This window comes from Podarcis gaigeae (genome assembly GCF_964106915.1).
Source record: "Podarcis gaigeae genome assembly, chromosome: 8".
Lineage (NCBI taxonomy): Eukaryota > Metazoa > Chordata > Lepidosauria > Squamata > Lacertidae > Podarcis > Podarcis gaigeae.
Window position 1 is genome coordinate 52,691,197 of NC_139684.1, and position 22,263 is coordinate 52,713,459.

At 42.2% G+C, this 22,263-nt stretch overlaps 1 protein-coding gene across 3 annotated transcripts in view; it reads right to left on the reverse strand.

The window, feature by feature from the left end:
• Positions 1 to 22,263, reverse strand: part of HYDIN (HYDIN axonemal central pair apparatus protein) — a 134,379-nt gene that overhangs the window by 74,693 nt on the left and 37,423 nt on the right. For all 3 annotated transcript variants that reach the window (XM_083749879.1, XM_083749877.1, XM_083749878.1), the window contains exons 14-23: positions 19,065 to 19,300; positions 16,729 to 16,829; positions 15,212 to 15,347; positions 14,683 to 14,847; positions 12,781 to 12,933; positions 9,186 to 9,424; positions 6,909 to 7,149; positions 4,844 to 4,987; positions 2,623 to 2,766; positions 2,091 to 2,404 (exon numbers count right to left, since the gene is read on the reverse strand). In XM_083749879.1, coding sequence (XP_083606005.1) covers positions 2,091 to 2,404; positions 2,623 to 2,766; positions 4,844 to 4,987; positions 6,909 to 7,149; positions 9,186 to 9,424; positions 12,781 to 12,933; positions 14,683 to 14,847; positions 15,212 to 15,347; positions 16,729 to 16,829; positions 19,065 to 19,300 — 1,873 coding nt within the window. The remainder of the gene's footprint in view (positions 1 to 2,090; positions 2,405 to 2,622; positions 2,767 to 4,843; positions 4,988 to 6,908; positions 7,150 to 9,185; positions 9,425 to 12,780; positions 12,934 to 14,682; positions 14,848 to 15,211; positions 15,348 to 16,728; positions 16,830 to 19,064; positions 19,301 to 22,263) is intronic.

Below are 22,263 nucleotides of genomic sequence, written 5' to 3' on the forward strand. Positions count from 1 at the left end.
AAAAAGGCCTTTCCACTGGGTTGGCTTATGTTTTCCTCGGGAAATTGTTTATTGATGTTATTCAGAATGGCAGACCATCAATGCAGTTGTTATGTTTACTGGACTTCCTGGGGCACTGTGGAAAATCCGTTTGCTGCTGTAATTAAAATAACTGCACGAAGGCCAAGTTTGAGAAAGCAGCAGCACTGCTGGTTCATATATTTGCAAGGAAGAAGGTTTGCAGGCAGCTTGAGAAAAGCTGTTCCAGTTTGCAATCATTTCTACCATTTGCACACTCTCTCTCTCTCTCTCTCTCTCTCTCTCTCTCTCTCTCTCTCTCTCCCCTACTTTCAGAAGAAGAATAAAACCAAAGTTCAGTCATTCCGGGGCATTTAAGGCAGAGGGGAGGCACTGGCAGCGCAGTATAAGCTGCTTATCAAATAGGCAAGAAAAGGGTAGTACCACTGGCCAGATCCTTTTCTCCCCCAATCACTGCAGACCAACTTTGACACCCAGCTGTCATTCATCTGCCATAATAATGATGCTTGATGATTGACAAGTGGATTATCCACAGGGGTAAGGAGAGATAACAAAAACAGCCAGGCTTCAGCTCCCCACCCATCAGTTAGTGGGAGGTGAATTGAAGCCTGCCTTTTGTAGGGATCTACTGCACAAATGTGTTTCCCATGGGGAACTCACTCATGCAACTGAACCAAGCAGAATTGAACTGCCCACTGATCAGCTTACATCAGCCACTCATTGGGTGACATCACCCAATTCATAGATGTATGTGATTTTGGAAAAAATGGCCATGAGAACCAAATTGGAAACTCTAGCAGGCCAAGACTGAAGGAAAAGCCACATCCTCAGGATGAGACAGTGTGGAAGGGGGAGCCGAGGGCTTCCTCTCAAGTTGGGTGATTTCCAGCTTTGAAGATGGCGGAGTAGCACACTCCCTGTGTGAGAACATTTTATTGAACTATATACCTGCAGTATGGAAATTATCAACGGGATAACAGAAATAGATTTTCCATGCCCTAATGGTGGCCAAGAGATTGATATTGAGGAATTGGAAAAATAAGGAAATGATACCGTTTAATCAATGGACTGACAATATGACATCACTGGCAATTTATGAACGGACTACTTCCAGGCAGACACAGACTCTATGGATATGATTAACATTTGGAATGAGTTTATACAAAATGCAGTAGGCTATTAACATTTACATAAGCACCAGGACAATAACACTATACCAATTTATACAAGAATGTATGGGAATATTGTATATTTTTTGCAGGGTTTTTTTTTCATATTTTCGCTTTTATGTGTATCTTTGCTGTTGTTTTTGTCCCTCTCACTTTTCCTTCTTTTTTTCCTGTATCACTTTATTTCTTTTAACTGAAATCACTTTAATAAAATATAAATATCAGGGGGAAAAGTTGGGTGGCTGGCGCATCATCCAAATCAGAGTCATCCACAGGCTGACATTGGGAACCATATGTTGGTTTCAAGAGATTATAAACAAAGTAAATAGCATATAATTAATACATTTTGATCCAGCCTTTACTTCATCATTGTCAGGGAACTGGGGGCTGAGAAGGGGGAAATGCTGGGAAAATACAGAGATAAGCCTCCGATCATTAGTAGTGGTACCTCATCAGGGGAGGACAACGACGAAGGGTTGTCAGGAAGCAATGAAGCAGAGAGGGGGGAGCAATTTCCGGGGCTTAGCTCTTCACGTAACAGAGGAAGGAAAAGGGGAGGCTCTGGAAGTGGTTATGCTGGGGAAAACGAAAGCAGCAACCAGTTGCTGCATCTGATTCCAATGAGCCGGATGTGCTCTGAGAGCTCTGAGTGTAAATAGAAGAATGAACCAAATAAAACCTATAAAACTGGCTGGAGGCCCAGACTCTTATCTCTTCTAGCACCCACCAATCATTCCTGACAATCATGGGTCTCAGGGTGGTATCCATTAAGTTCCCAAGTATCTCCCATTGAGACCCAGACCTGTTTAACCACTTAGTAGGGTGACTGTGTCATGTACCCGTAGACAATGTCTTGGGAACATCAGACAAAATCCCAAAGAGAGGACTTATGATTGCTCTTACCTGATCAGGGTCTCATGATCCTGTGTCATGAAGGACCAGCGGTATTTTACAAGAAGGGGGCTGCAGTTGGTCATATTGATCTCACGGACAACTTCTGTGTCATTCAAGATGCAGCCAAAATTCAAATCCATCGTCTCAAAGTGTAGGTTAGGGAAACGCACTTCTCCCCGTAGGTTGATGTGGTCTACATGGGGATGCTCCAGGTAACGGAAAGTCAAGACTTCTTCTGCCACTCGGTTGTACAAGTCATCTCTGTAGAGAGGGTCAAACCTGATACAGAGGTCATGCATCTCCCCAACGTCCATAGTTAAGGCCTAAATCAGGAAAGAAATAAGTTTATTTTAAATAAATAAATAACTGATTGGTATCTGCCTACCACTGTAGTTCTTTGAAAATGACTTCTGCATTTTCAGTCACTGGAGACTGTTTGCAGTGCTGTCTAGGCCTGGACAGGTCACAACCAGCAGCCTGAACTGTACCCTGCAAAGGGCCTCTTACTTAGAGGCCTGAGGTGAAAAGAGACTCCTCATACCTGACAAGGTACTGGCAGCATTTCATGATCAGTATCACAGAGGGAAAAAGGTTCTTGCAAAGAGAGGAGGACATTGATTGGCAAAGACGAAACATTTTTCAAAGTCAGAGGTTCGTACTGGGGATTCAGGCTATCATTGGGGTCCTGGCAGGGGAAAATAAAAACATTTGAGATGTATTAAAGAACAGAAAAAATATATATCCTGCTGTACATCACAGCACCAAGTGATCAACCAGAGGATCACTTTCCATCCCATCCTATCAAGCCCTTCCATATTCCATGATGAGAAATGACCTCCTCACAGGAATAGCATTATGCTTTTAATAGCCAGCTACTTGGTACTTGGTACTAGAGGACACCGATTGTTTCCATTCATGGGGGGGGGGGGGTTAGAAACTGATGTGATTCCATTCCCATTTATTTATTTATTTATTTATTTATTTATTTATGTATGTATGTATGTATGTATGTATGTAAGTATTCATTCATTCATTCCATGAAATTTACACGCTGCTTGATTGCAAAAAAACAAAACCCTCCAGGCGATTTACAAATAGATATATCAATAAAATTATCAATAAGAAAAGTTAAAATAACAATAGATTACAAACATTAAAACTCACATCAGTTTTCTAAACATCTGGGTAGGATTGTCTAAACAAAAATGTTTTTAGCAGGTGCTGGAAAGAGTACAATGAAGATGCCTGCCTGATATCGATAGGCAAGAATTTTCAAAGTTTAGGTAATAATAATTATTTTTATTATTTTATTATTTATACCCCGCCCAGCTAACTGGGTTGTCCCAGCCACTCTGGGCAGCTTCCAACATATATAAAATATTTTTTAAAAAATTACACATTAAAAAGCTTCCCTATACAGGGCTGCCTTCAGATGTCTTCTGAAGGTTATATAGTTACTCATGTCTTTGACATCTGATGGGAGGGCGTTCCACAGGCTAGGTGCCACTATTGAGAAGGTACCATCACACTAAAAGATTGAGTTCTTACAAATGCAGAATGGGCACCTGTAAATGTGCCAGTTCCATTGATCAAAGCAGTCAAGAGAACCATGTGTTAATTTTCAAAAGTTATGTCTTCCACATTTCTAAAGCACCGTCAAAAACTCCTATTTTTTCATATAATAATGTCTCTTGGAGGATCTGAATCACACAAGACAGGTATTAGCAATTTAAATCACTGGACTATCATGTCCATAATATTGTCATATTCCTCCCCTTCCACAAAACTCCTCAGATGAAGATTGACCCTTTAAGTTTGTTTTGAAAATCTTACATTTTATATTCATATTCACCTGAATAATTTTTAAAGGGTTTTTTAATGTGGTAAGCTTAAATCTATTGCTGCTGATGCAGTTTCCACAATTCCTTCTAATTCCTTTGACATTGCATTTGCCTTATTTCTGAGATGAACCATCAGTTCCTTCCACGTTTCTGTAATAATTTCTTTAATTTAATGAGGATACCTTGAGCTGCAAATTCCTCTCAGCACTGCATTTGTATCTTTTTCTACCATGGCTTTGGCAGTCTTAATTGGGCCAAGCGCCATTCTGTCTCTCTGTTGGCTCATTGCCCTGGCTTCTCTGCAAGGTTCTTGTGGCTTGAGAAAGTTTGTTAAACTGCCTTGTTTCGATTTCAGCATATTTATTGACATTCCCCCTTGTGAGTGGGGGTAAAAAGCTTTCCAATTTTCTGAACTGATCAGCTGCTTTGAAGAGAAATTATATACCCAAGGGCAGGAGCTCCAGGTTACTCAGACATCTTGATTGTTGGCTGACCGTGGCCCTTTCTGTTCCTTCTTAGGAATAATTTCTGTTATGAAGCCACATTTCAGCTCTGAGTTGGAGGAAGCTAAACAAGTTGCAAAATGACCTATTGGCAAGCATGTTTTTGCAGGAGGGAAGGAAGGGCCTCTTTGAGCCTAGGAGTTGGGCTGATCTCTTTGGCAATCATGGTTTTGATGTGTTACAAGGTTGCCCATCTCTGCCTGCACAAACCTTCTGTCAAAACTGAGGTGGCTGTCACTTTAGCTCCTGATGATGCCCAGAACATCTGAGCCTCTTTTGAACTGAAATGTGATTGAGTGTGTGTTTGCAGTTTCTGATCACAGCTCCACCCCCCTTTCCACAACCCACTCCATCCTCCATTCATTCCACTAGCCCTTTGTAACATGCCAGTAAGCAGCCTGATGGCCAAAGCACTAACCTTCTCCACTTGGAATGTGATCTCTTTGGGGAAAATGTGTAGAATGGGTGCAATGAATTCACATATGACATCAACCTTCATGATAAGCTCCTTCCCAGATTGCTTCCCTATGATGGCATGACAGAGCAGCCTTTCCTTTACAACCTGTACATGGAAACAAGAGCACAGTTTTTTTGCCAGAATAAAAGTGGTTGGGCCGCTATGCCTGTGGTGCTTTCAGTGGACCCCTGGCCATGGGGCTCCCTGAAAACTATGCCTTGGCTACCTTTTGGTTCCAAGCAAAAGAAGCATGAATTGGCAAATATATAATTCTCTTTTGTAGAAGTTTGATTCCTGACAATTCCATATATCCTAAATTCTGCACCAGTTGGTGCCTAAGGATTGACCTTTAAAAGCAAATCATGGAAAGGTGATGATCATACCATCCTTCCACAAAAAGGTTGTATTGGTATCCAGTTGCAACATAACATTTCCCACAGAATTTTTTTTTTTTTAAAAAAAACACCTTCTATATAGTAATAAATTAAATGGCTGTGAGAATCAAGGACATAATCAGCCATTTGTGTAAATGGTAGGGATGTACAAGCACGTCTCAATCTGTTCCAACATTCATCCACAATTTCATCTGATATTTTCTGTTCCACTGTGATTGGTTTATTGTGCACAAGTCTCACTACTGTTTCAATGTAACATTTTACATATATTGCACAATAGATATGCATATCTCAGCCATCAACAAATATTTAGAATTCAGCTGTGTTCCCTTTGAAAATTAATTAATTTCCAGAGGTGTAACTGTCAAACTTTTGCTTCAGAAAACCCAATGAGTCTTGTGGCACCATAAAGGCAAAGCTAATGGCCAATCATTCTTCTTCTTCTTTCTTTTTTGGCGATCACTCGTAGCCAAGTAAGATTGTCTTCCATAAACACTGTTTTAACAATGAGTTTGTAAGTGACTGTGGAGGCCAATTCTGGATCCACTGCAAACCTAGCCATGTCTACTCAAAAGTAAGTCTCATTGAATTCAGTGTGGCTTAAAGGTAAAGGTAAAGGTACCCCTGCCCGTACGGGCCAGTCTTGACAGACTCTGGGGTTGTGCGCCCATCTCACTTAAGAGGCCAGGGGCCAGCGCTGTCCGGAGACACTTCCGGGTCACGTGGCCAGCGTGACATCGCTGCTCTGGCGAGCCAGAGCCGCACACGGAAACGCCGTTTACCTTCCCGCTGGTAAGCGGTCCCTATTTATCTACTTGCACCCGGAGGTGCTTTCGAACTGCTAGGTTGGCAGGCGCTGGGATCGAGCAGCGGGAGCGCACCCCGCTGCAGGGATTCGAACCGCCGACCTTTCGATCGGCAAGTCCTAGGCGCTGAGGCTTTAACCCACAGCGCCACCTGCGTCCCATTCAGTGTGGCTTACTTCCATGTAAATGGATTAGGATTGCAGCCTTGCAGTGTTGATTTTAAAATTCAGTACTATATAGCCTTAATCCTGTCTCATTTTTCTCCTGCAGGCATTAGGGAAGGCATCAATACCCTGTTGATATTTTGCTCTTTGTGCCCTGGATTATATTAATTCCTGAGGGCATATCAGACATTTCACTCTAATGCCACTTATATTAGTCCTTTTTGTAATGTAACATTTTATTTCATTAATATGTATTTTATACAGAAAATGGTCTCTTGCTGTGATTTTACACACACACACACACACACACACACACACACACACGTAGGATGTAGGTTGAACATGGGTCAAGGTGGCTCTCAGCCTGAAAAAGGTTCGTCTCTCCTGGATTAAGCACTCTTGACAAAATAATTGAATATTGAGCTTTGATCAGGCCTTGTAGAACTCTCCTTACATCAGTTATAAAAACCCATATATGGTTTTTTGAGATTGACTATATGGTAGCTACAGTAACCCTTGGCAACAAGTAGTTGAAATGCAGTTGATGCTACTATGGCAACTTGTGACATGGAAGCAATCCTTGAAAGAAGTTGGTTCATTTCCAGAAATAAGTAACTGAGAGCCCAAAATGCCCCCAACAAAGAGGTGAAAGTCTCTCTACCTTGGGAACGTCAGAACAGCCTTCCAGCATCATGTCCATGCTTTTTCCTGGGGTCAGCTCCATCCTCAGTGGTTGAAGCTTAAAAAGCGGAAGTTCAGAGGACTTCTTCTTTGTGTTAGCACTAATGGGAGGGAGGGTGTTGCGCTGGCGGAATGGGGGGAAGCCTTCTGTCATCCAGTAGAGCTGATGCGTGCGGCGCCCGCGGTTAGTGATCTTGAAGCGATAGCAGCAGGAATCCAAGCTAGGAAAGGAGGGGCAGAGAGGGGCTAAATCTCAGGACAGCAAATAAGAATGGTCTTTACTATATATTGTGGAATATTTATTTAAGGGATTTAGATGCAACCCTTCAATATCAATATTTTCAGGGCAGCTGACAAGTTGAAGCAAACACCACACAAAACAAGATTAAAAACTAGAGGTGTGCACTGCTCCCAATATTTTATGCTCCCAAGCATCCCAGTTTGTTTGAGAGTTGCTCTATGTTTTTCCAAGGACCAAACTAGTAAGATCTGTTGAAAAGAAAGTTTCTCTATAATGGGGAATCTAAAAACGGCTCAAAATTATTTTTCTTTTCATTGAAGTGAAATTAAGGGGTCCCTCCAGAGTAGATTACACCTATTACAGGTTGTATACTGATACATCCAGAAAGTTTTTGTTTTTAAAAGAAAAACTATTGTTTTCTACCAGAACTGGAAACCATCTGCAGCTAAGGGGAAGAAGCACGCCAAATGTCAGAATAATAGGTGACATGTTTTCCTGTCAGAGAAGACTTTACCATTTTTTGAGTGGCTATGATAGCAATCATTGTGGGGCAAAGGGTGAGGGTCCCAGAAAAGACAGGGGTATGTGAAATGTCCCCTCCCAAGGAAGGACTGTTACCCCAAGGATCACTGGTGAGGATAGGTTTGTGATTTCCAGCAGGATTTTTGGGGGATACAACCTCATCTCTCCGGGAGAGAATTTTCTCTCCATTGACTACCATGGGGGAAGGGGTGATTGTGGAAACAACAGTATAGATGCATGTGAAAAATAACACCTTAAAATATTTACTTCAACATCCCTCTCACAGATCAGTGTTTAATCCCAGGCATCAGAAAATAAGAGGCTGGGATTAGTAGACCCGTCTGTCAAAATGAAAAAATCCCCCATCCCTCCACCACTGCTTCCCACTTCAACAGAAGGCATTTCCCTAATTAGCTTGATTTTGCTTTTTATAAAATGAAGCCATCACTCTAAGGGCACCCATATCCATAAAGCAACTTGTGATAATAGGAAGTCCCTAACCCAGCTCAATCCTGCTCATGTGAAAACCTCACCCAAATCACTCCTATTTGCCTCATAAAATAATTCAGAAAGCAACCCTCATAGAAACAAGAGGGAGAGAGCAGATAAAGCAGCATAATAATAAGACAGAGATGTCCTCAAGGATGAAAAGGCAGCAAGGTTTCCAGACACACCTCCTTGAGAAGAGCTTCCTACAGTGGTTTACCACCAGTGATAAAGCCTTTCCTTTGTCACCACCCATCTTACTTGACAGGATAAAGGTACCTGCAGAGTTACATCTAAAGTTTATCTCAGGGTATAGAGAGGTTCATGTTGCTGGAGGCAGTGCTCCACATAGCAAGCCATGAAGGACTTCAAAAGTAAGCATCAGTATTTTGAATTGTGCATGGAAATGGGTCCAAGAGTTGTTAAGTACTGGTGAATATTTTCCCACCACCTAGTCCAAGTTGAAAGCCTAGCAGTAATACTTGGAACTACTTGCAGTTTCCAAATAGTCTCCAAAAGCATCCCAACACACAGTGCACTGCAGTGACATAATATAGGGCTGAGTACAAAGCCCAAGAAAGCATGTCATGCCAACTCCTAAGATTGTAAGTGCTTCTAGATCAACCTGGTCATCATGCCATGTTTACCTCAATGGCAGCTACAAAATGTGAGATTAGTCATTATTTCAAGTATATCTACAGATGTGAAGAGTTGTGCATACATTTTAGAGATGTTACCACCCATGCACTTTCCACAGTCAGTCATTTACAATGCATGCAGTGTAAGTGGGCACAGGACTGCCCAAGAATGAGTTATTTTTGCTTTCACAAAATGGAATTTGCTCTATGGTACTGAAGTATACATTGCCTTTACTTGTAGGTTGCCAAGGCATCATGACAAGAGCTCAAGGTTTCCATTTGCTTGTACTGCCCTATGAGAATTAAATGATTCATATCCTTTCATCCAAAAACAGAATACTATTTCCCACAAGCCACAAAGCCAGCCTACCTGAAGTGGGGTCCCAGGTCAATGGCTGGAGCAAAGGGTTTGTCTGTGACAATGGTGGTACCAATGCCAGTGGCCTGGATTGGGATGATGTAAGAATTGCTGTTCTCTATGCTCAGGTTAACTTTGTCCTGGAACAGCACGGTGTCATCCAGGTTAGCTATTAGCATTAGAGATATCTCATTCTCTGGAGGGACAATTCCTTTATTAGGCTCAATTCTCCACAGAGAATTACTTCGGGCCTGAAACACAATCCAAAAGCCAGTCTTAGCCTCTATGTCTCACATGGCAAAGCATAAACTTATTTTTAGAAAGAAAGAAAGAAAGAAAGAAAGAAAGAAAGAAAGAAAGAAAGAAAGAAAGAGCCATCAGATATACAGTAGTACTTAAAGCAGGAAACATTTTTCAAGAAATTGCACATATGTAAACCCAGCTCAGAAGCCACCCAAAAGCATGTGCCCATGGCTGCAAACTAGTGAGCTCACTTAGCAGAATTTGTGTTCTGTAGAACAACGCATAGACTGTGAAACCAAACAAATATTAAGCTATCTATTAAAATAATTAAATGAGGGTCACAACAGCACAAGCTTGGCACACATTTTAGAGACCTGGGGTGCTTTTCAAAAACTAGGAGGCTGTTAGAAGAGCTGAATTGTTATTGCATCAAGTAGAATTAATTCTCTTGATTCTCAGAACTTCAGACCATCAGAGCAAAGCCTCCCATTCTGTAGGACAGGCAGGAAGGTAGAAAAATGTTACAACAGGAAACAGAAAAATCACACAGCAAACAGATTATTCAGACTTTTTAAATCAGTGTTTCTATTTATTGGTCACTTTCCTGCAAAACATAAATCACAATCAATAAAATAAAAGTCAACTATAAAAATCATCCTACATCTCATTAACAGCAGCAAAATTCTAGATGCAAAATCTTTGTATCTGCCCATCAACAGCATGGAAGGAAGGCTTTCCAATAAAGGGAAACCTTCACCTGACACCAAGATAAGGCCCACCAGAGCCCAGGAATTATTGTAGGTGGACACCACAATGAAGGTGGCCTTGCTTTTTCCTCACCCAGGCATGTAAAATGGGCCTTTTCTCTCCTTGTGAGCAGATCTCAAGGGATGGGGAAGAAATGTGCAGGAAAGTGTTTCAGCAAGAACAGCAGAGCCAAGCCATTTACAGGGCTTGAAAGGCAAATGCTAGAACTTTTAGTTCAGAAACCATGTAGCTGAACTACAGTAGTGGACACGTTCTCTACATCTTGCTCTCACCAGCTGGGCAGGAACATTCTGCACTAGCTGCAGTTTCCATCTGCAGACGCAGCGCCACAGAGAGCCCCACATGCTCATTGCTGCAAAAGCCCCACATGCCATTCAGGAAGACTGAAGCATGGAGTGACTCCCCCAACCTTGAGGCAGCTCAGGTGGGGAACTGCTTACAGAGATCCTGGAGGCAGCAGTGAGGCCCTGGCACTCAGTCAGGCCCTGAGCCACATGCAGAAGCTATAATAATAATAATAATAATAATAATAATAATAATAATAATAATAATAATTTATTTATACCCTGCCCATCCGGCTGGGTTTCCTCAGCCACTCTGGGCGGCCTCCAACAAAATATTAAAATACAATATTCTATTAAACATTAAAAGCTTATTTTTGTTTAATGTTTAATAGTCTAATGTTTAATAGATTATTGTATTAAAATACAATAGACTACTAAACATTAAAAGCTACAAATCTCTACAGTGCTCACCAGATTCCCTCCTATTCACAAAATCTGTGGTGGACCCCTTTCATTATGAGCAGAAAGTTGCCATGGGCAGAACAAAACAATGGTGTGTGGATCTCAAACCTCCTCCTTGGAAGGCCTGGAAGCAGACTCCTTCCAAATTCTGTGCCATGTTTAATTATTTTTATTATTATTATTATTCATTAAATTTGCATGCCACCCTTCGTCCAAAGATCACAGGGCAGTTCACAACATAAAAATACAAAACAGGAACACAAAATACATAATAAAAAACAAAAACCAATAATCCCCCCTCCCACAAACACATTTAAAAGGTCATTGAATGTGAATCAGCCGAAGAGAAACATTTTCACTTGGTGCCTTAAAGTATGTAATGAAGGTGCCAGGTGAGCCTCCAAGGGAAGAGCATTCCACAAACAGAGAGCTACTATAGAAAAGTCCCATTCTCGTGTTACCACTTTGCTCCAGTTGCTTCCCACCAGGGAAGGGCAGCCTGCCTCTGCCCACTGATGCACTAAACCATTCTTACTCTTGGGTTGATGGGTTCACTGGGTTTTGAAGCAGCATCCCAACCTGCTCTCTGTAGTTAGGTCAAACAAGTCTGTGACCATATTCTTCAGATAACTGCAGAACCATCTCAACTCTGCCAGATACAGTTTACATTTCCCGGCCACTTCATATACACGGTTCTAGACCTTTACAGTTCACACTGGCAGTATCAGATAATAAAACACCTGGCTATCAAGTCCACCATCTTTGTGAAAATATGAAACCATTCGAAAAGTGGGCTGGTCTTCTGTGACCGCTTCACTGGCTGCACAACTGCTCTTCTGGTTAAATGTTGACAGTAATTAATAGAGAGGGAATGATCACTTCTGAAATTGCTCAGCAGTGCACTTGGCAGAGGAGGCACAGAGGCTGCCACACAGCTGTTAAGAGCACAGCTGGAGATGCCTCTCTCACTCCAAACAACACCCTCCCCTGACACCAATTCTTATGCTTGTGAAATTCGACAGGATTCAAATGACTCCCTGCCCAGAAGGCTAACAGTCTCAGTGACAGATCTTAGGAGGAAGGGCAGAGGATTAGGAAAGAGGATGGTTTTTATTTCAGTCTTCTCAACAACATCCTTGGCTAAAGAAACATTTTTTGGAAGAGTGGTAAAATTGTACTTCACATACATGACCTCTGTAATCCTTACAACCACCTGGTTAAGGCAACTGTAATTATTATCCCCAAATTACAGATAGGAGACTGACAACATTTTCTTGTTTAAGGGTACCTTGTAAGCTGAGGCTAAGATTTGCACCAAGAACTTCCAGCTCTTTTTAATACAGCATGCATTTATCAGGTGCAAAATTCTCTGTGCAAAACACTCTGTAGTTGGTTCCTTCCTTCTTCACCACTTACTTTAACTCATTTTTTTCCTGAAGAAAAGTGAGAAGGGACCTATCCAGGCTTCCCAGCTTTACATCCAACATCCTTATCCCCTGGGCCACTTGCAGATTCTCAGCAGAGAGGCTTGTAGAGAATGCCTTGCCTCTGCTTACCAAGAGATGTAAATCACACCAGCACAGCTCAGTGACCATCACTACTATAAGGAAGAAAGGGGAAATGGCAAGAAGGTATGGTTGGGAGACAATAGGAGCATCAAGTTATGTCAGTGAAGGTCTCATGCATTTGGAGGCCACCCAGAAACACATGAGTGCAACCACATCCAATTACCTTTCAGCTCAATATAGTTTAATGAGACGCCTTCACATAAAACCAGACCACAGGCTATTATAGATACAATTCCTTTCCGTTCACAGTTTTCATTAGAAACTATGCCACACTCTGCTTACCATCTGTGCCTCAAATGGTGCAGGAATAACAGATTGATTGGAAAGATAGAGCACCCGAGAAACATCCTTTAAAACCTGGATGGAGCCGAAGTCTAGCTTAGCAGGATGCACATAAACGACAGGGCCTTCTCCAAAGGACACAAGCTGGATCGTCTGTCACAGAGAATAACAGGAAACAGGAAACAAAGCTGAAAAGTCAGCATCAGACTGTCAGCATGAAAAGTCAGCATCAGGCTGTTGAAAGGGAGATGGGACTGTACTAAGGCCTTGGGTAGCCAATGCGGTGCCCTTCAGAAGTGGTTGGGCTCAATCCCCCATCACCCCTGGCCATGGGTCATGCTAGCTGGGGATGATGGACTCCCAACAACATCTGGAAGGCATCTCATTGTCTGCCTCTATTCAAAGAGATCTTCAGGCTGACAAGATTTGGCTCAGTTGGAGGTCCCCATCTAAGCTGAGTACAGACCTGGGCCCTGCATTTTCAACCCTGAGGCCTCAGTTCAAAATAAATACTGTTGCTGGACTCCACTTGGGAGTCTGACTGCTCTTGCTCTTCACATGCTCACCAATATAATATAGGCAGACAGTCCTTTTGCACATTAAAAGCCCACCTGACATGAATAAAAAGGATTGATTTTGCAGACTCCAAAATGCATTTGCACAGGACTTTCTTTGCCAGCTGCTTGATAAGAAGAAGGAAGTTTGCTATCAGTCTCAATGATCTTGTTAACTGGTCCACAGTGACAATAAAAGGCCAATTCTGCCAGAGGCAAGCCCTACTTGGGACTGGTTTATCCTCTAATCTTGACCTATCCCAGTGCCAAGCAGCCTGCCCCAAAGTGTGATCTGCTAGTGTTTTAATGTATTTTTAGTATTTTGTTTGAAGCCACCCAGAGTGGCTGGGGAAACCCAGCCAGATGGGCCGATGATGATGATTAAATTAATAATAATAATAATAATAATAATAATAATAATAATAATAATAATATCAACTATTATTACTAGCAGTGAAATGACAAAGCCCAGAGCATGAACAGAACATGCAACAAAGAAGGCAGTTTATGAAAAGCAGGAGGAAGATTTTGCATGCACTATCTAAATGTGATACAGAAGGATACTGCAGCTCAATAATCTCTATTTAAAAGGCACTCATAAAAATGAAACAAATTAGTAAGCTGAAAAGATTCCATAATGGGAGCAAGAACTGTATACCCTACTTGGTCATAAATTTGTCTCTGCTTATTATGTGTTTCCATTATATCATAATGCTGAACTCTGTCCTGCTCCAGCACCAACAAACATTTCTTTTGTGCTTAACTCACATTTCAGGTCTGGAGGAAAAATACTTTCCCATTCATGTTTCCATTTAGAATAGGAGAAAGCAGGGGCGGGGGCATGCAGTCACTTCTTTTTACTTAAAGAGCCAGACTTTCAGTCTCTTCCTCGTTCCTGATGGGAATGGACATTTGCTGCCAAGGGCTATAGGCACATGACTGCCCCTCAAAGGCCTTCCTTTCTGAATCTGGTAAGGTGTGGATGTCCTAGACCTAGAGAATTTGGCATCTCTCTCAAATATATTGTTTAGATTTCTGGCTAGGAAGAGCATAAATAAATGGCTTGGCTGGCCTTGATGAACTGTGGCTTTTAACAGTGCAAAATCACCTGGGGCAACTGTTGCTTTTCAATTTCATGTTCAAAAATAGTGTAAGAATTGTGGATTGTGGCCAGAAATCCTCATTTCTGCAATATACAAATATCCCAGAGACATACTTGTTCTGAGCATGCACACATTACAAAGAGGTGGACTTGTTACCATATACAACCCATTTCCCTGAGCATTTTTAGAGTGCAAAGGGGTGGGAGTGGGCAGGGGAGAAGACCTCCTTCATTTAGTTCACTCACCAGTGGAAAGACTTCATTCCCAAAGACAGCAATGAAGGCTACTGCCTCCTGCTGCCCTTTCTCCTGGACTTCCAAGGCCAAGGGGATCTCAACAGTGGAATGAGGCTGAATGATACCACAAGGCAGAGGACTGGAATGCAAGACGGTGAGGGACTTCTCATATTCCTGGATGGAAATAAAAGCATCACACCAAAACTTCAGAGAGAGCTGTTTCATACTTTTCACTTGCTAAGCTGTCAATGTCTTCTCAGTGAAGAAACCTATTTATTTCATCTGTTTGGACATCTTTTTTGTTTTTTAAAGATCTTGATGACAAAACACTCAGTTTCAGACCACTGGTGTCACGTCAGGGCTCTTCATGATTTTGGGTAGCTTAAGAGCTCCAACAAAGAAGATTCAAATATTCTAAAATCAAATAAAATCATCTGGGAACTGTGATAACTGGACTTAAACATTTCCTCTCTGCTCCCAGCTTTATCTGTAGGCTTCCTCAGGGCCTTTAAAACACAATAGAAACAACTGAACTAACCTGGGGAAGAACACCATAGCACCCTGGAAGATCACTTTCATTAACAAGTTTCACCATCTGCTGGTATGGGAACTTCAAGAAACAACGTCCAAAATTCAGGATGGGATTAGCCACATGCAGTGGAGGTGTGCTGCATCTAGTCAGTTACATGACCAAATAAACAGAGAGGAAAGCTTGTTTAGATCTGACCCATAATGAGGAGGCAGAGAATAATAATAACAACTCATCTATCATTATAAAGAAGAGGCTCATCATCAGCCATGTGGTCACTAGAATTCAGAAAGGCCAAGTTCCTAGTACACCATCTCAAAGTAGATCCAAAGTGAAGGCGATAGACACAAACCCTCACTTGGCAATAAGAGGCATGGAGAGGGATCTTGCCCTGCACAATTTGTTAACAGCCTGGCTTTCCTGGCCTTTTGAGTGTTAAGAGTCCTGCTGCACAGAATGTCAGATATGGCCTGGAAAATGTGGGATAACCAACCTCATATTACCAACATACTTATGTCTAATTAATGAATGAAGGGTTTAATAACATAGAGTAAGCTGTCCTGCCATGCTTAGCTATATCCACTCCCCTCACCTTGGGAGGGACTAGGTAATTAAGACTTTGTCTGCCTTCCAGTCTATCTGAGAAGCTCAGCATGTAGAGAGATCTGAGCTGGTTGCTCCAAGCTCAGACCACATGGCTCCAACAGGCCATTGTTCTGTTCCTATACTAATAATTTAGGAACTTTCACCACTGTAACTAAGTCAGGTTTTACTGCCTGTGCAACTTTTTCTGAATGCTGTATAGAAAAGCATATGAACCTAGCCTTTGGAACATTTGTATGTTAACCATTTTTAACTCACCAAAAGTATGGTCTTTTTCTATGCTGGGGGAAGAGGGGACAATTTTGGAACTCATAAGGGCATATTTTAAAGGTCTAATGGTCTATATGTCCACACTTTACTTTGCTGCAGTCTGAAGATGCATTTGGATGGTAGCTTATCCTAATATATGAACAACTTTGTTTTAAACACTTGGAAGGGGACAGGAGACTCAAATGCGGAGTCCTGGTGAAATCATGTGGTACTGCTGACTTGTCCAAGCTATTGGCCTCGGAGGAGCTGCTCTAGCAGGGATCTTTTTGCCTCTCACTTTTCTGCTGAAAGAAAGCCAGGTTGTTTTCCTCAAGAGCCTGTTGGAATTTTTAGCACTGTCCATTTCTGTACATCCAGGGCTGACTTACCAGAGGCAGTGTGAAAGTGCTTTTTGAAACCAGGACTTAAAGTGCACAGAGGGAAGAGAAAGCAAAGAAACAAAGCAAGACAGAGGTGACAGGTCTTGCATTTTTCTGGTTTCTCTTACTGGAGCAGTCACAAACTCCTTCTTATGTTGCATCTTGCTGTACCCAGGTACTCAAACAATGGCAATTATGCTGTTGCAATACCCATCTCATTCAGAATTGGCACAAAGGATGGGGTCAGCACAACACACATGATTCCAGCAAAGGCAGCAATCAAAGTAGCAATACCTCGCTGTGATTGGGAGAGCCAGTACCTCTTCTCCACTCCCCTTCACATCCACTACTAGTGCTGTTTCATACATCTTCACAGTGTTGGAACATAAAGTCACCTGCCATGGGAAAAGGAAGAAAGAGTTCAGGTTACAGGAACAAGGTTCATAACCTTGTGATTGACCAGCCCAAATCCCAACCCCCCCAAAGGCAGGCATGTAAAAAAAATATAAGAAGAGTAGCCCTGGGATGTTGGGGCACAGATATAAAATAAAACAGAAAAAGGGGTAAGGATTGCGACAAAATGTTTCTGATGGCGACATGCCCTAACAATCTTCAAAGCACTGTGGGCCAGTTCTCACCCAGCACAACCCATGTAAGATGTCTCAATAGCATTGTTTCTTTGATGCCTTCAGCAGCCAAAGGTGAACGAACATCAAAGTGGGAGAAACAATGAAGCCAGCAGTGAATAGAAGAAAATGAGCATTACCTATTGATCATACTGGTGAGCATATAAAATGTATTTGGGTGAATTTTGGTTGGGGAAGAGGGCTCTGAAAGGCTGATAATAAACAGAATTAAGTGGTCATGCCCAATTTTCTGTCCTGGCCACACATCCATTTTACCATGTGGTCTTCAGAGGCTTGGAAATCTCCCCCTCAAATTTTCAGGGGCTGATTTTGCTCAACATATTTTGGGGCCTGTGGGCTCATTTGCAAAACAAAGAAACAGGCAGGGGTACCATCATCATCACCCACAAACAAGCACACAACACAACCTATTTTATTGATTACAATGAAATGCTTCTTTCAAGTTTAATTTCAGTGGGGGGAGTGTATCCTGTGGGCACCAGGGAAAGTCTCAATGCTGCATGTGTGTCTATGGGTTCCACACTGGCAACCCCTGATTTGGGGAGACAGGTGCACAGCAGAAATAAGCTGTATCTTTAAAAGTTTGGTCACCTTAATATCATCTTTGATACCTACCAGTTTGGTTTTTTAAACAACCCTAACCTCGATGTGAGGGCAGATACTTCCCTTGAATGAATGGGGATTAGTCACCCTGTGAGATGTGTGCTCTTAGCTGATGCACTACTTAGAAAGAAAAATGTATAGCTTCCTAGCCAACTATCTGCATGGAGTGTGAATGGGTGAGAGAACTGTGTCCTCTGATGACTCCATTATATGATGGCTATCCTCTGTGAACTGTCATCTCTGATTGATTGACTCAGGTTGATCCCATCTTCTCCCAACTATATTGTTCTATTAAAAGGGGGCTGTGAGCTCTCAGTGCTGTATAGGTAATAGATATGGAAATGTGAAAATCAGTAAGAGACACACAACTTCTACCTTTGAGACCTAGAGTGCACTCAATCAACAGACTTATTATTATTCTCCTTCTCCTATCCAGCCCCCTCTGTCCTCACACAGGCAACATGAACTCACAGAGGCAACATGAACTATTTTTCTGCCCTCTTCCTGACCATCATTGGGGACACAGGAAGCAAGATGTTTACACTGTCATTCTTTGTTCTTATCTTTGTTCATGTTTCTCTCTAAATGTCTGTAAACTCTGATTTCCTCAATAAAACTATTTTACTTCATAATTATAATTCTGTGCCAGGGATAAATTCATACTCAACCCTACTCACATTGCTACTGGTTCCCATGCTGTTAAGGGTCTTGCACCTCCCTCAATTAAAGGGAGTTCTTTTGAAAGGAGTGTTGGACAGACACATCTTAAATATTGGCGACCTGGTTACTTCAATTGTAAGAAGAGCAAGACAGTGGCAGCTTTATGAGGAAAGATTTTTGTGCTCCTTAAAATGGTTGGAGGTCCCAAGTAACCCCAGCTTTTGCCCCCCAAGCCATGAGGGGTGATGCAACCTTAATACAGTGATGGGAGAGAAAAAGGAGTTTAACATAAATGGGGGCAAAGATGGCAGGAGAGACATTCTGTAAGGAGCATCATTATGTGGCCTCAAACAGCACAGAGCAGAGTTTGAACATGCATTACTTTTGCAGGAGGAAAAGACAGAAAAGGCCAAGTCCTGAAGATGCTACAAATGAAATAGGAGTTGGCAGCCCTTTGGATATAGGAGGGGAATTCTCTCTCTTTTCATTTGAGGTCACTGGCCAGTTTCTCCAAGCTTTTCCACTGAGAACAGTATGAACATTACTGTAATTTAAATTGACTTTCAAGTGAGTGATTCTGCAACTCAATAATTGCCTCATAGCTTAGTGAGCCTTTATAATATAATTTATTCTCAGCACAAGTCCTATAATCAATTTGCTGTACTTCAGGAGCCACCTGCTCCTCACTGAGGACAAACAGCAGCATAAGTGGCACTGTACCTGGATGTCCATGAGTCCTTGTGAGCGGATGGTGCCTCGGTTGGGAGTGATGGTAAATTCTTTGGGCTTTGCCCCTCCACTGCGTGCCTTCCTCCACGTTGGCCTTGAGATGTCAGAGGCTTGATGCTCACTCATGACACTTGGCTCCCCAGTGCCATCTCCTGGGACACGAAGGTCAAAGGTCATGGGCACCAAAGAGGTGTTGATGAGGCAGCAGGACAGGGTGTGAGGGAAACCTGCAAGAGAATGTTTTCACCCAACAGGAATTGTGAAGGAGCTTCATGAAGGCGCTGAAAGTGACCCAAAAGGACACTCATTTGGACTCCTCCACACAGTCAACTTTTTCTTTTAGGAAAAGGAGTTTGTGCCAACGGCCCACACAGCAAGCACACAGGTCCATGTCATATAGCAACAGTCCTTCCTCAATGTGTACAAACAACTCTTCACCTAGAGGTATAGGTGTTCTGAAGGAATAACCATACATGGTTTGCAAGGAGAGGGGGGTTCCTAAATGACACTCCAAGCCATATGCTAGAAGGGAAGGCAACCCTCCAACCACTTCTCAAGGCTAATTTCCAATCTACACAGGTGTCAATCTAAAAGTAACTCCCAAGCCCATATATGGTAGTGAGTCAATATCTGCTCAGGAGAAGTTCAATGAAATCCTTAGCAAGGAGTTCTAGAACCTAGAAGCAGCCAGTGATAAGATCCTCTCTTGAGTTCCTGCCAAACGTGCTTCAGAGGTTGGTGGGACAGAGCAAAAGGCTCCTGAGGGTCTTAAAAGCTGGGCAAGCTCAAGTGGGAGAAAAGGAGACCATCTGGTCCCAAGTTGTGTGTGTGGAACACTTTGAATTATTCGTGGAAATTGATTATTAGCAAACAAAGTTGGTATAGCCTAGGAGCCACATGCCTTGAATTACTCTTCCTGGTCAATATTTTATATATCTGAAATATTTCTAGACCACTCTTAAACCAAGACAACTCCAGGATAAGCATAAATGGGCACAAAAGGTAGATCAACACAAACAGGTACAATAGGCATAAGTAAAAAATATTCATACTAACAGTTAACATAAGAGATTAACAAAATGTCATGGTGAAACATAGAAATAGAACTATAAAAACTATGATGCAAACTATGTCACACATCACAAAAAAGATTGTCCTGTTGGTGCCACTTGAAGTATGTTGTCCACAGGCATACCTCATTTTACTGCATTTCATTTTATTGTGCTTTGCAGATAATGCTCCTTATGAGGATGTGGGTACAGCTGCAGGCAGCCCAGCCACTTCCAGAGGAAGGAAGTCCACCCCCCACCTGCCACTACCCCTCTCCTGGGCATGGCAGTGGAGCTGGCAAGGGCTATATCCAGGTTTCCTCCCTCCAGCCTCTGCAGCTAGGTGGGCCTGGATTAGTATACAGTATGGTATAAACATAATTTTTATATGCACTGGGAAACAAAATAAATTGTGTGACTCATTTTATTGCGATATTCACTTTAGTGTGGTGTTCTGGAAAAGAACCTACAGTATCTCCAAGATATGTCTGTATTTGCAAATGAGAGCACCCCGCTCGACTTTGGAATGCCCTCCCCACTCAGGACTTTTTCTTTTAAAATACATCACATACTTCCACTACAGAAGGCACTCAGAGCAGGGCCTTGATCAAAGATCTTAAGACGTGGGAAGAGGAACTCCGCCATGTATTTGGGTCTCAAGCTTTCTAAGGTTTTAAAAGGGCCAGCACTCGGAATTGAGCTCGGAAGCAAAGAAGCAGCCAATGAAGTTATTTCAAAATTGATTCAATGAACCTACCTGGCTGTACCAGTCAAAATTCTGGGATTTGAGTTCTGCACTAACGGAAGCTTCCAAGTCATCTTTAAGGGAAGCCTCATATATAAAGCCATTACAAATGATCCAGACATGAGGTTATCAATGTATTGATCGCCATGACCAAGGTATCCCTGTCTGACTACAACATTCTGAACCAGCTGGAATTTCCAAACACCCTTCAAGGCAGCTCTCTAGGTAGGCCAGCCAGCAGCCAAGGCATCAAAAAGGACTCAATTGGATTTTTATTTTTAATTTATTCATCAAAAACAAAGAGGCGAGGGCTAAAATGAAATGGTGTTGAGTGCTGGAAAATGTGCAGAAAAAGTAATGAGTTCTCTTGAATAACAGGAATATGGGGCAGGCTTGGGCAAGTTATGGTGGATATCAAGCACCAATTACGCCTTCAGCCACACCACTATTGATTTCACATTTAAACGTCAGATTGTCTTTAATGAGGCTGGGACAGAGGAGCCAGGATCAACACTGGAATAGAAATTATCTGAAATAACGAGTTAAGAATATATTGGGGAAGATGAGTTTGCAGCAGGAAGAAGGAAACAAATACAGGCCTACAAGGAGAACAGGGGGGTTGAATAGCTACATCAGCAATAGGAACATAACAAGAGGATCAGACCAACAGTCCACCTAATCCAGCCACAGTGGTCAGGCAGATGCCTCTGGAAGTCCATAAGATGGAAAGACAGCTGTCCTTTCCTAATTAATTTGATGTTTTTAGAGCTGGAACCCCTAAGGTTCAGAGGCAGTCCATTTAGCTATCATATTAATCGGTTTTGAAAGACATTAATTGGTCTTTTTTATTATTCAAAGCCAGTGACCATCATTTGTTCTCGCAATAATGAATTCCATAAGGAAATTATGCATTGCATGAAGTGGTACTTTATTTGGTCTTTCCTGAAACTAATCTCAGTCAACCCTAATCCTTCCTAAAGATTATCTGATTGATTGATTTGTATTTCCCTAGCTCTTGGTTCTTCACCCCTCCCCCCCACCTCATTGACTTTTGTTAGGCTCTCTTAGAACAGCTTCCACCTCTTTCTTCACAACCCACCTTAAAACTCACTTCACAATCACCATTTCCTGGAGATGAGTTAATGCCTCACCTTGAGCACACTCTCAGCTGCCCTTACCTAGCCCTCCCCATCCTATTATTTCTACTCCTGCCATATGCATGCTCTAAGGCTGGTACTCCCTACAGTAGGTGGCCATGCTGGCTAAGGCTGATGGGAGTACTGGTCCAAAACAGCTGGAAGGCCACAAAGGTTGGTGAAGGCTACTCTAAGTCATCTGGGTATGAAGGGACAAACCCATCACGATTTCTATGCACTGCTCTTTGTGAGCACCTGGG